At 42.2% G+C, this 14,726-nt stretch overlaps 1 protein-coding gene across 1 annotated transcript; it reads right to left on the bottom strand.

The window, feature by feature from the left end:
- Nucleotides 1-34: 34 nt before the first annotated feature.
- si:ch211-284e13.4 (insulin receptor substrate 1-B) lies at nt 35-12,950 on the bottom strand. The gene is made up of 3 exons (XM_068600419.1): nt 12,293-12,950; nt 7,565-10,681; nt 35-4,953 (listed from the first exon to the last, which is right to left on the bottom strand). The coding sequence occupies exons 1-3, from the start codon at nt 12,639-12,641 to the stop codon at nt 4,946-4,948; spliced, it is 3,474 nt and encodes a 1,157-aa protein (XP_068456520.1). The 5' UTR covers nt 12,642-12,950; the 3' UTR covers nt 35-4,945.
- Nucleotides 12,951-14,726: the final 1,776 nt, after the last annotated feature.

Raw genomic sequence — 14,726 nt, 5'->3', positions numbered from 1 at the left:
TCAATAAAAGACGATGTTTTCATATCACTTTGACTTTTATAAAAAAAAACAACAATGACGTTGTCTACATCACAGACAAGAATCATCAATATTCTGTTTTAAACAATTTTGCCATGAACAGAATGAACCCCATGCCCATCCCTCCCCCGGAGCAAACTCCTCTATACACAGTATACTTTACATACCTATAGTTCCTGTTCAGTCGTTTTGCATTTTATCAAAGTAGTATCAATAGCTTTAAAATACATACAATGCTCTTTCCATTGTAATTATAATTGCTATCCTGATTGTACATACAGTATCATTTCCCACAGTTAGAGTCTGATTTTCAACATGTTGTCACAAATCATTCTGAAGAGACGACACAAGTCTCTGCATTTCATTAAACACTTGGCAGAATTGTTTTGTAAATGAAAAGCATTTCCTTACAACCGCCGTGTGTCATGAGAATTGGATACGCTGCAGATATCCTCACACTGTCAAAGTGGTTCTGAATACACAATACAGGAAATTATATTAACCCAAATCCACAGCTTTTATTCATGCGTTCCTCTTATTTGACATCAGTAATGTCCTGAACCCTTCTCAGACTCTCCAAGGAGCTTTACTGCCAACTGTTATGTCTGCCCGAAATTGAGATTATGAGGTACAGTCAGAAAAGCTCAGTAATCCCCAATAAGAAGAGTTACACTGAAGGAATAACAAAGAGATTATAAAAGGTCACTTTAACAAAAGAGTAACACAAGTTAGAAAAGTGGAACTAGTCCATGTAGTTGTATGGATTTGTTATACAAGAGTTTGGCAACAAAGTTCTCAGTGTTGAACACAGACTGTTGGCAGTGGGCTGTGCTCAATCAACATACAGTTTTTACTTTATAGGATTAGAAACAGTGACTGATAGGTGCCTGACGAATAGGTAAAAACAAAAACTTAAATTAAACTTTGTATTAGTGTCACAGGTCTCAAATGTGAAGCTCAGAGATCACGAGACACATACAAACTTTGGCACTAGAAATACATCCTTTGCAAATAAAATGGTGCCCAGGCGTTGAATTGAATACTAAAGAAATGTGTGGAAGACTTGTTTTTCCAGGAGCTGGTTTGAATTTTGATCTCTAACTCTAACATAACCGATTAATGACCAGAAACCAGTAACCACAGCCAGGCACGTGAGTGTCCTCTCAGATGTAAGTTGAGGGCTGCGTCAGAATAAATATCTCAACCTTTTTACCTCCAGGATTAAAACACTCAAATTTTATTTCATGTGTATCAGCTTGCAAGTGCAGTTCAGCGTTTACTCTCTGCCACAGGGGCAACAATATTTTGGTTCGTGAAATAAAAAGTCAATCTAAATGTGGGAAAAGCAACCAGTCTCAAAAATACATCAAGAAAGCCTTCTTCATTTGTACCCTGTATACACATAGCCAGAGCCCAGCAGGAACGAGTCGGTCAATACCGTGTGTTTAGCGCCGCAACACAATGTCCTTTGGGCAATTTAGTTGCAAACCAACACGTCCTGATTCAATGTGCAGTACCACTAATATCACAACATGAGCCAACTCTCCCCTAGCGGCTTTGGATACAGTAACCAGCCATAACCTATATAAGTCACTCTACCTTAAGAAAAATGGGAATACTTTTTTTTAATTAGCTCTATGGCTGATTCTGTGTGTCTATTCTCTGAAAAAATGATCTGTATAGTAGACTTTTAAATAGTTGTCAGACTTTTTTTTGGCAATTTGTTTGACAGCAGCAGACTGTTATCAATGGAATAAAGGAGGAAGTAGTGAGGGTGAGCAGGAATGGCACAGTCTCATAGTTTCAACAAAGTCCAGTGTTTGAGTGAAGAGACAAAAGGAGAGGGAAGTAGCAGGATTCACACCTTCTGGGAACTGAATCCATGTCCAGATAATCCACATCCAAATAAGAGCAGCACATAAGCGTGTTAATACTCCTTCAGCCCCGCTCAGCAGTCAGACACCTGCACTGGCTGCTCTGAGGAGTTACAATAGCCTCCTTTCATGATTGTTTTGGGGTTCAAAATATACTGCAAGTGAAGTAGAGAACAGTTCATTTTCTGTGTTATATTGAGTAAGAAGTGGATAACTTATTTATATACAAGACACTGGCAACTGCATTCATTTCTTCTTGGTGTAAAAACAGGTAAAGTCATTAAAAATATGATTTGACATCAAAATCTATACAATGCAGAAACCTCATGTACAAGATGCATTTGTTACATTTTCTCTCTGCAACCTGTCGGCTGCACAGTGTCCACTGATGATCCGCTTCAGATGGAAGGTCCCGTTGCAACAGGCCGTCAAGCTTTCACACTGAAGTGGCTGGTTGGTAGTGGACAGTTAAAATGAAAATAAAAAGTAGGGACAGAAGTGGATGCTTCCCAAGGTGTGAAACAGAGACGTTTTTTTTCTTTTTTCCTTTGTTTCTTTTTGGCCAAACCTCAGCGAGACGAAACCAAACAAAAGAGCGATGGAGTGCTTACATTGTGGCTGAAGTGTTAGGCACTGCAAAAAAATTAAACTTTTTTCTTCTTTCATGTTTCTGATAAACACAGTAAGGCAATTTGATTATGGCTGACTGATATCAATATAAGTGTCCGGTCTGTCTTCTGGTAAGTTCAACATATTCACAATTTAGACTCAGGAGAGAAACAACACTTTTTCCCTCCATTTTAACAACCCATTTTAAGATTACCTGTGTAAAAACAGCTACAATCAAAAATGAGGCACTTTATAAAAGAGTATATAGTTATCTAAGCTATATAGTATTAATCATTATATGTATACTGTATATTTTATATACCATTGTAATGTGTCACTTTATATTAGAATTGTGTTAACTGTTATGAAAATGAGGAAACAGACTACAGCATGTTCTATAGTTTCTGTTATTCTACTTGTACACTGTAGTATAGTATAATATACAGTTATAATAAAGCTCAGTCGCCAAAAAAGGATTTACACTGACTTTTTTTTCTGCTTTTCTTGTGCTACAAAATGGTTAAAATTAAATAGTTTCAGATCATATTTGGTGGTTTATAGGTTTATTTAGTTGTGTGAAGTTTGAAAATTTAAGTTGAGAAAAAAATAATATTGTTATTATCTAGTCAAATGTATCCTATAATAAGAATATGTACGACTTCATAAATGTGCATTTTGAGCATCTTTTTTTCATCTCAGATTCCTTCCCGGTGTAAATAAAGCAATAGATAAAGAGTAGAGTAGTATAGTATATGTAATAGTACATATATTATACTATAAATATGTGGGGAGTGAGGTTGTAATTTTTTGTAAAATTATAAATAAGACTCAGTCCCCTCCCTCCCTCAATCATTTTCATACAGCCGCTGTTTAAAAATATTTTCTTTTCAGCTGCCCTCCCAAACTAGTCTGTTATCAGGTCCCCTCAGCACATCTCAGTGAGGGCATTTACATACATGCAATCTAATTATTCTGCTTACTGTGCTTTTGAAGCCAATTTGATTAAGCTGTTTATATGCATAGCAGAAGAACATTATGTTAATTTGGCCATTTTTATGCGATGTTACATACTGTGATTATTAAATAAAGACATTGTTGTTCATCTATGCACCTGCTTTGATCCAATTACATTATTGCTTTTCTGTTCAATGCAGTTACAGTAAGTTTGAAGTGTTAGTCACTTGTAGTTTGAGATAAAATCAATAATATTATAATTCAACACAGTGGACAAATGCTAAAAAAAAAAAAAAGAAGCCGGATTCCCACTGTACCGACAGATGATCGGTTAACTTTCCCTTCAATCCTTAAACTCCCCGCCATATGAATTAAACATCCAAAATACTACTGAAATACATTGACTAACAATACCAGCAGCATTTGCGGATGAGCCACAGGATGTGACAGGACATGATTAGTTTGTACATAATCACAAGTTGGGGCTGTATAAACATGTATCCTGTGTGAGTGCACACACAGTGAAGCTTTAGAGATAAAAACTTGTGTGTGCTCTGTGTCGGCAAACACTGAATTACATTATGACAATTATGAAAGGATAAAAAGAAGCCATTGTTCTCATCCCTCCACTGCAACCTAAAGCTCAACTCTAGTGTGATGTTGACTGCGGTGTGAAAATGAAATTGTAATCCTATGATATCCCATTTAATACACATTTACACTTGTGTGTACTTCATAAAGATTGCATACGATCTGTGGGATTTCTTCTTGTTTGAAGAACTGAAATGAATGAAAAACATGATTATTGAATCTGAATTTAATTTGTATATCATAATTTCCTTGACAAATAACATCCACTTAATTATACCTTAGAAATCGAGTAGTAGCACAAGAAAAGTGGTAAAGAAGTATAAAGGCTTTTTTGGGGCAACTGTATGTAATAAATTAAATATGTTAATAGTGAAACCTCTGCCAATCTGTAGTTCTTTCCTTTTCCAGTCAAAATAACACCTGATGATCATTTAACTTAATACACATGGACAAAGGATGATATATAAAAACACATGAACCTTAAGTTTGGCACTGAATAAATAAACCCTCCAGAGTGCAGCTGAGATTGATTTACAATAGTTTAAAAGATTGGCTTGTGCACCAATCACAGTGTGTTTTAAATTAAGATGCACAGAATGGCCACCTGAGAAGTCACCCACAATCACATATCAAATTCTCATCCTTTATCTGTATTAAGCTAAACAATGATCAAATGTCATTTTTGTTCAAATCAAGGCAAAAACGAAACTTTCCCCCTGTGTGTGTGTGTGTGTGTGTGTGTGTGTGCGTGTGTGTGTGTGTGTGTGTGTGTGTGTGCGTGTGTGTGTGCGTGTGCGTGTGCGTTCGGCACACATTTGGTTGACAGAAAACAGCTGACAGGATGGGGATGAGTTTTCCAGGTTTTCAGGGTTCAGACTCCCCTCACAGACGGTTGGAGATCAACAATCTGAAAGAAAAGAAAAAGCAGGAAAGAATTCAAATCACACATTTAAAACAAAAAAAAGAAGCTTTCTCTACTTGTTACAATAATTTGTGTCATCCATTATTATAGTTTGCATATTAATCCACAGTCAACCTAATTTAAATCTCCCCACACAAAATGTTACAGTACATGAAGCAGCCTATATTATACATTCTGCAAATCATAATGCGTTTCAGCTCCTGCTAGCTGCTCGGGTAAATACCACAGGACTGATTGGAGTTTAATGCACCGTGTTGCAGATGTCAATTTTATGTGTTTTGCATCTTTGCGTTGGACTGTTTAGTTCCAGGGATTTTAAACCGTTGATTCTTTTGAATGAGCCACCGAAACAATCACAATCTCAAGTTCTGATCACGTCGGCAGAATCAAGTCAGTAGCGAGCAAATATCTGGGTTATGATCATCTGCAAAGAATTGTTTTCCCCAGAGAGAAAAAAAATGAGAATAATTGCGTTAGAAAACCACTTTATTAAAGGATAATCATAGTTCAGACACAAGTGTGTATAAATCCACCTGTAGTTTGAGTCAGTCTAACAGCTTGCTCCATCCACTCTGAGTCAAATGATTGTCTGTGACCTTTAACACTCTGCGCTCTCATTGCTGTGTTAAAAAGGTTGACTGTAGGGTGGAAATGTTCTGCACGGCGTTTCCCTGCATTTGTATTCTTTTGTTTTTATGCAGATATCCATTATTATAGATCTATACTGTTTGAAAGAGTGAAGCGATGCAGACAGTCTGGTTTAGTTTCCTGCATGAAGCTCATAATTGTGAGAATGTGTGTAGTCGTGTTCACTAATAACAATCATAGATCAGATAAAGGTAATTAACCATTTATAACACTCAGACAAACTGGAAGATTTAAGTTACATCATTGTCTTTGCTGTCTTTCCAAGACATTAAACTGCACCAGGAGAGCCGAGTCGTCTTCTCCTGTGTTCACATGAGCACTTTGCTCGTAAAGCAGATGTGACAATACAGCAATAAAACATGGGGCACAATTAAATATGTTAATCTAGTTCTTGGTATTTAAATAAACATTTAGTTTGAGCATCTAATTAAAATGTAATTAAAACAGGAGTAATGTAATATTAGCAACAGTATTAAAGTGTTGCTTGGGTATTGGAGGAGCCTGTTTGTTGGAGGGTTCACATGCTGCAGTACAGCCCCATAGCCAGGCTTCAGATATTGAGCTGCATTATTAGAATATGGCTGCAGTCATAAAAGGCACTGTTTGGGATTGACAAGACGGGAGGGCACAATCAATCACTAATTACAGTGCAAAATGACATGAAAGAGTAATTTACAGAATATTAACAGAACCTTAATTTGCTTGCTGTGCATGTTTAATGCATACATACGGTATGCATGTATATCCCCAGTTAAAATAATGAGGCAGTTATTATGAATATACATGTACACGCAGAGATGGAATACCATTAGATAAATCAATCATGCAAATGTTGGAGCTGCTCCGAATAAATAAGCTGCACAACTTCTTTGTTCCATTTGATCCTCTAACGAATACTTCTGTTCACGTGAATATACATTTTAAACACTTTCATTTCTTGGTATGTAAAAGCAATATATATATCTTAAGTCATCCAGCGTTCATCCATCAAAAATATACTTAACATTAACCATTAAATAAATGTGATGTGTAAAATGTGAAATTCTGCAGCCGATAGCACACCCACACAAACATAAACACCTGGCCCGAGTTTCTCCTCTCTACCTCCATTTACGTGAAATGGCTCATTACCAGCAGAGAAATCAATTGGCTTTGCTCTTGTGAACACCCACTCGTGATAATAAGAGACTCAACAGACAACCCACAGCCTGGAAACCCAGCGCGGCCCTCCAGCTTAAAGCAAAGGTGCACATCAGGCGAGGATGAAAGGGGAAGAAGTGACTTTGACCAGACATTAGTTTTGTCTGTGGATTATATGCACATCACATAACAAGCTTACATCCAGCGAGACAACCAGGAATTATGTCCTTTTTCCTTTCACCAGTTTTGAATCATTTTTTTCATATTTCCTAGTTAGTTAAATTATTGACAGTTAGGGCTGCAATTACTAATTATTGGTTTTATTTATTAATCGGCTGATTATTTTATGAATTCAACTATTAATTGTTGCCAGAAAATTGTGAAAATGCCTGCTATATTTTAGCCAAAATTTAGAAAATCAAACAGCTTATTTTGTCACACCAACAGTCTATAACATAGAGATATACTAGAAAAAGCAGCAAATGAAAATCTAGATTATGTATTTATTTATTGATTAATTATAAGACACTTGAATCATATTTGGTTTTGGACAAGTGGGTGTTTTCTTCCAACTTCAACATTTTCAATCTGAGAAATCACGTCAGAAGCAATTACTTCATAGTTTAGGAGACACTCCAACTGTAGTATCATAAAAGATGATATCTAAGAATGTATAGAGCCTCAGCTCAAGAATATCTGAGCATTTAATGAGTCCAAAATGTTACATCACATTTTAGTTAAGTTCAGTTTTAGTTTAGTTGAATAGATATTTTAAGGAGATGAGTTGGCAGATCAGGTTTTTACTTACCTTGACCATCCTTTCTACTGGTCTGGTGAGCTCTCCGTTCTTCTGACTTGTAGAAATCAATACTGGCGTACGTGTTGAGGCCGGAGCCAGCACTGCTGCCCACGGCGCTTCCTCCGATGATGTATGCGGTCGAGGCGCGCTCCACTCCGGCTTGAGGGCTCTCCTTAACGGCCAGGTCAAGGTCAATATAGTTAAGGCCTTGTCCAGCAGGTGAGGAGGAGGCTTGCGGTGGTGATGCAGATAAACTAGCCGCCTGCCTGTTCTCCCACAGTGAACCATCCAAGCCATGCCGATGGCTCGCCGCCTGGCTGCCCTCGGGGAAGATGGAGGTAGAAGAGGGTGGGTGGCGTGGGTGGGAGGGAGGTGAGTTAAATGTCTCTGAACGGTGGCTCTGCCGTCCCTGCGAGTCACCTCGGGCCAATCTGCCACTCCGCTCAGGAGACTGGTAGGACTTGACTGGGGAGAAACCCAAAGCGGACTCCTGCTCCAGGGATGAGGGTTGACCAGAGTGAATGGCAGGCCTTGCTGAAATGCTGGGATCTGAACCTTTGTTATCCATGAATGGAGTAGGGGCGTCTGTTGGCATTGCCGCCATCTTTACTTTTGCTCTGTACCCGGCATTGCCCTCTGCTGCCGGAGGAGCGGACGTGCTGTGTTCATGCCGGGCCTTAGGGGCAACAGCCGGTGGGCCCTGTGGGGTGCTGAATCTGGATCTAATAGGAGTCAGGGGCGTCAAGGTCTTCCCTAAATCCATACTGACATATTCGGCGGAGGTGGACAACGGAGCTGAGAAGCTGCGAGGAAGGTTAGCGGGATTATCGTGGCAGAGAAGTGGTTGATTAAAAGGCCGAAGGGTTCCATGGATCACAGGTCGCTCAGACCCCGAACGTCGTCCTCTGCCATACTTATTGTCCTCCTTGAACACAATACTGACATACTCACCGACATTTTGTGACACGGATGGCAGCAGATTCTCCTTTACCCTGGGAAGGGTATTTGCTTTAATAATGTCTGAAGACATGCTGAGGGGACGACCCCTTCTTTGTTGCTTTGGGCTCTTACTACTTGACCCACGTTTTTGATGATGGCGGCCATCTTTTGTGCATGTTCCAGCTAACTTGTACTCTGCCCCAGTCCTTACTAAACTCAACCCTCTCCCTGCCGATATGGTCTTGTCTTCCAGGCTCTCACTGCTGGCTGAGCTGGAGGAGAAGGAAGAAGAAGACATGGAGAGTTGACAGCCTCCTGCAGAGCCTGCTGCAGTTTTATTTCTCTTGCTGTATCCCACTCCCCCTCCTCTTCCCGCACTGTCATGCCCACTGCTGTCCTTTTTACCCTCCCCTTTGTTTAAGTCCTCCTCAAAGCGAGTATAGAGAGTGTGTTGATAAGCTCTTGGCAGGGAGAAGTAGGAATTGAACATTTTTGGTTGCAGTTGGTGCTGTTCGGGGTGAGAAGGCGGTGTGCTGCAGGCAGAGCGACTGCAGTCAGGTGAGATGTTCATGTAGTCACTGGCAGCCCGGCTCTCCATGCTGGCCCTGCTATCCCACATGCCCAGTCCGGTTAGGTCTGTGGAGCTGCTGCTGTTGGGAGACATGACCATGTAGCCCTCTGTGCTGGGCTGACGGATGTGCTGAGGGGGGGACACACTGTTGTTGGGGGTCATGGCCATATAATCATCATCTGCCCCAGGTTTAGCTCTGGAGAGAGAGAGTGAAGCAGGAGGAGAAGTGACTCCAGGCAACATTGACATATAGCCAGTATCCACGGCCGCTCCACCTTCCACTTCTCGCCTGCTTTTGTCAGTCCTCTTGCCTCTTTTCTTCCCTCCTGCATCAAGCTGCCCACCCCCAGCTGCCAAACCCCCTGAGCCAGCGCGCTCTCGATTAGCACTCTGCGACATGATGGCGTATTCTTCCTCGTCTTCATCATCTTCATCTTTTCTATGTGGGATCAGTCGTTCATGGGCTGCCAAAGGCAGAGAAGCTCTTTTACTTAATAGTCTGCGTTCTGCCTCAGATTCCCTGCTGGATGAGCGGCGCAAAATGCGCCTGCCTTTTGAACGATGATGGGAACCAAGGAGGCCCTCTCGCTGCCCCATCACTATGTAGCTGGAGGAGCCTTCTCCGTGTACGTGATGTCCGGACAGATTGGGTACGAGCAGAGAGTGTTCCCCAGGACTGGAGCCATATTCATCTGAGGAGCCATAGTCGCTCGGTGACCCTGAAACCGAAACTCTCTGAGAAACACGAGGGTAGGAGCAGATCGTCATGCCTCCCACTGCTGCCCCCACGAGGCCGCACTCTGAGCCATGGCCAGAGCTGGAGGACAGACTCGGCGCAGGAGAGGGAGCAGGATTAGGCGTGTACCGTGCAAGGCTGAGGGTAATCTTAGCCGGAGTTGGGGCCCTGGTGGGCTTGGTCCTCAGTGTCGGCGTAGTTGAGCAGGAACCGTTAAGACTTGGGCTGGAGCTGGCCCACGTCCCTTTGGCGCTCGCTCCGCTCTCCTCCGACCGGGCCCCGATGCTGGCAGTCCGTGCCCTCGGGAATCCGTGGCGCGACGTAGGTGAAGTGCTCGTGCTGCTGCCTCCTGTTCCGGGGGTCTCTGTGCGGGCTCGTCTGGAGAAGCCCACCTGGCTCGGCGGCAGATTTGGATGATGTCGACGGCTCGGGACACTGATGGGGTTTGAGGCGGTACCGCCCCCACACGACGTCCCCACAGACTGGGATTTACTACGCTGACGAAACTCTTCACTCAGGGCCTTCATGGCCTCCAGCAGGGTCTCGTGCATGTTCTGAGCCACCACAGAGTCATCCACCTGCATCCAGAACTCTCCAGGGCCGGTTATCGCTGAGCGGCCCACCTCAATGAAGAAAAAATTCTCTGAATGGCCACACCTGCGGACATTCATCAGCTGCAACACCACAGATGCCACGTCAGAGTTGAGTTTGACAAAGTTGACTGTCTTGTCAGTGAGGCACAGCCGGTAAATGCCCACTAAGTTCCTGGCATGCCCAAGACCTTTAGGCCAAACCTTGACCTGCCACACCTCCTTGACGGTTGGAACAGGAGACGGAGAGCTACACTCTCCACTACTGCCATAGTCTTCAGGAGTTTTACCTAGGAAAACAATAAAGAATAAATAAATATACAATTACGGAGTTTCATGACGAAACATGTCATGCATACGCACATTAGGAAACACCCTCAATTTACATAAAACATATAACCAGTTTAAATATTGATCAAAGCCTAAATGACAAACCAGTGAAGGTAACATTAAAAAGTAATATCTATCATTGTTAAACTGCTACATGCATGAATCTCTACTGTGTCCCAGTGTCTGCCAAGCAACAGTGCTGAAGCTAATTCATCACCATCACTTTTATGCTTCAGCTCTATAATTAATGAAGTGTTAGTGGACAGAGAATACATCTAATGAAAGCAGCATTTTTTGATTGTGAAATAAAACGTAATGTTTCAGTTTAATGCCGATCACAAAATCCCTCTTACCACAAAGTCACTACAGTACATATATATATACATATATATATACATATATATATACATATATATATATATATATATATATATATATATATATATATATATATATATATATATATATATATATATATATATATATATATATATAACTGTGGTGGTTCCCCCTCCTGAAACATATTTTATATTTGTATTTATTAGAGATGATCCCCACTGGAATTGCTGTAACATGGTATATTAATGTGTTTCAATCTCCATTTGGGCGTCCCTGTGCACATTATGGACAGGTATACAGTCAAATAAATTAGGACCAGTGATTTATGGTGGCTGTCCCTGAGACATAATCTCAACAAAATGGGGGTCTGTACTCAGTGTATCTATTCAGGGTTCCACAAATGACAAAATTAAAGCTGGGCAAGCCCATCAGTCTCAGCGAACTGAAATGTAAAAAGATAACACGAAGGGTGGGTGGCGTTCAGCTCCAGCATATACGGATAACAACGTAAACACGAGGATAACCAACAGAAACACATTTTCCAGTGAGAGCGCGCTGACGATGCCATCTCCTCCCTACCAGCAGCACCGTGTAACACAAATGTAGGTTAGGCGAGCGGCAGTCAGGGCTGTGCAGAAAAACAACAACACAGGCTCCAGCGGAGTGCACCACGATAGGCTACTACTATATGATGCATCCCTCGGATGGTTGCTATATGCCCACTGCGCCATGCAAAAATACCCCGTCGAATGTAACGGGCTGCATTTCAGACAGAAAAAAGGGACTAGTGTCTAAATAGTATCACATATAGATGCCATTTAAAGCATCACATTGCATTTTGCTGAGAGAAAATGATCCGCAGCTTCATTTTGCAGACGAAAAATGATCCGCAGCTTCTAGGTGTATTAACGCGTATTGAGATTGTGCAGCACAAACACAGCACATGCCGCCCATATAGCGTGTTGGTCGACCCCGTTCAGACGGATCTACCTGCCTCTCGGTTAAAAACGCCACCGTTCACACTGCTCAACTTGGACTGATTTATTCTAAATGAAATGGCCAAACTAGGGCTGCAGCAAACACATACACACAACTGGAGCCAGTGATGTGCAATGAACGACCGGGAATGGTCGGAGCCAAATGTGCATGGAGAACAAACAGCCTAACCCATACAGGATGGGCCCGATGCAGAGACAGACAGTAGAAATCACATCACACTTTGCATATCTTACAGTTGCCCTGGAGGTCCAGCATTGCTTGGTACCACTCGTCTTGGACCTCCTCGCTGTCTGCAGCGATGGCAAAGCTCTCGCTGCGGGTGTAAAGGACTATCATGTGCTTGTTCTTGGAATCTGCTCGCTTGTTGATGTTGAAGCAAGTCTCCAGGCTCAGGACTTTTTTGGGCACAGGTGATTTACTGCGGAATTTCTTCTCGTTCTCGTAATACTCAAGACGAGCAGGACCATGCTCCGAGGCCGCCCTCAGCACGAAGAAGCGCCGGTGCATTGATTTATGCTTGCGGAGATAGCCGCTCTTCTGTACATCTTCATAGTTCTGCGACTCGGCTGCTTGGTTCTCCATGGCCGAGACAGGGTGGTACAAATAGATCAGAAGCCAAATATCTCAGGGAAAAAACCGAAGCCCATGTGTACACCTTACTAATCCATTGCGACTACGTCCCTCGTCCTCCCCGCGTCCACATTTAAGTGTCCAGCATGTGTGGAAAGGCTCAGGATGGGAAAAACAGCCAGACCATGTTTTGGGTATGGTCTCATACTGTGAATCCAGCAGCTGCAGGAGGCTCCGCGCACCGAGCGTGCACAGCGTCCACCGCTGCTCGTCCTGCAGCCCAACCCAGTCCTGCCCGATCGAGTCCAACCACGGTGCAGTTCGTCTCCTCCACCTGTCTGAGGATGCCCACATTCAGTCTAAACCCATCGCTGTAAAGCTAAGGGGAAATAAAACAGAACTTCCGATGAAGATTTTCAAAATGAAACCACTCCCAAACTGAACGAGGCCTTTCTACCCATCAGCTGATCTATTCCTGTATTTTTTTTGTGATCACTTATCCTCTGATCGGGGACAGGGGGTCAAAATGGCAAATAGGTAAGACACCACAACACAGGCACAGTTTCACGGCAGCAGCTTCCTCAGTGATACAGTATTTGTGAGTGGGACATGAGAAAAAAGACTCCAACTACCCCATCTATCTGTGTCTGTACCTCACCAAACTAAGTGGTCAGCGTCTGTGCATTTGTGTCCCTTTTTTTAATTTACCAGCCAATGCGCAAAAATAGAAGATTACCGTTATTACACAGTTATGATAATATATCAACAATATAAAACTGCCTGCTGCAAATCGCTTGCTGCACTATTCACACATAGTTTGCTTCTCTTTTGTTGTCACATGAAAACAGTGCAAGCGGGTCGCCCACTTGCATGAACTGATATTTCAGAGTCAAACCTAATAGTGCTTTTTCATCAACAACATTATTGATCCAGTATATAACCTGCTGAGCATGCTGATATTTTTGTGTGACCACAACCCAATGTGCTTTTATTGCGAAAGCCAACCTGCTATGTTTCCGGTCTCCTCCTGGCTCTCTCTGGCTGACTTGACTCCGCTTCTGCTAGACTGGCACCTCCAAGCCGTTGCCAGCCAAATGCCACGGGGGGCTTCAGGGCTGCTGGGGCGCACAGAGGAACACGGTGTCCAGCCGGGCAAGACTTCGTTGATGATCAAATCGACGATCAACAGTTCATGTCGTTTAATTCAGCTTTTATTAAGAGGATTTGACCATACTGACTGTGCAAAGGCAGGAGGCAGGAGGAAGAACACGCCTGTTTGAGAGGTCAGGGCTTCTGCACCATACCTGTGTGCATCGTTTTACCGGGGAAAATGCATGACATATGATTCCCTAGATACTATTAGTTATTACTTAGGAATCTAATATTATAGTGATACACAATTGCATTATAATGTTTTATATCAGACCATTTCTTACCTGTGTTCAGTTAGTTGATTATTCCTTTTTTGTTTTTTTGTTTATTTTAAGATAAATCTAAAATCAGTGTAACACTAGTTCAACAATCATTTGGGCAGCTGCAAACTAATTGTCTTGACCATAAGTTGGAAGAAATTCTCTGCTGCTGATGACATGCCGTTTAGCATTAATCCAATGTAATCAGTGTTAATAATCACAAGTTAAACATACTGATGGTATTAGTGGGATGTTCTTTAGTGGTTTGGACCAACACGGCCGAGCCAGCGTTCCCCAGAGCACACAATGTGGTTAGCCTTTTAATGCCAACTGAGGTTTTATGATTATTTATAATGTTCCCATACATACATGCGGTACATACAGAGTATTAGCTGAATAATAATGCCACATGCTTATCAATAATATAATAATTTATACCCAAAGCAACAAAATGCTAAACAACACAGGTGTTAAGAAAGCAAGTCTTTTACACAGTCCGTGGTTAAATCCCAGGCGTGTGATTGCACCACCAAAGTGCCAAAAGAGGTTTGGCATAGCAACCTGTCAAACTGATCAAATTGTCCTCCTAGCAACCCCTGTTAGTGGCAGAAACAAGAATTGCTTTTGAGCTGACATTGTCCTCAGGGCACGAATATCACGAGCAGTGCAGACAGGATCTGCATAC

This window comes from Clinocottus analis, unplaced genomic scaffold (genome assembly GCF_023055335.1).
Source record: "Clinocottus analis isolate CAN_PGR_092001 unplaced genomic scaffold, fCliAna1.0.p SCAF_5, whole genome shotgun sequence".
Taxonomy (NCBI): Eukaryota; Metazoa; Chordata; class Actinopteri; order Perciformes; family Cottidae; genus Clinocottus; species Clinocottus analis.
This window is presented reverse-complemented; position numbering and strand designations above follow the sequence as displayed.

Bases quoted from the DNA above. Each gene is read 5' to 3' on its own strand.
- si:ch211-284e13.4 (XM_068600419.1), bottom strand. From the start codon at position 12,641: ATGGAGAACCAAGCAGCCGAGTCGCAGAACTATGAAGATGTACAGAAG. The intron at 10,682-12,292 runs GTAAGATATGCA...TTGTTTTCCTAG, and splicing joins GCTGGACCTCCAGGGCAACT to GTAAAACTCCTGAAGACTAT.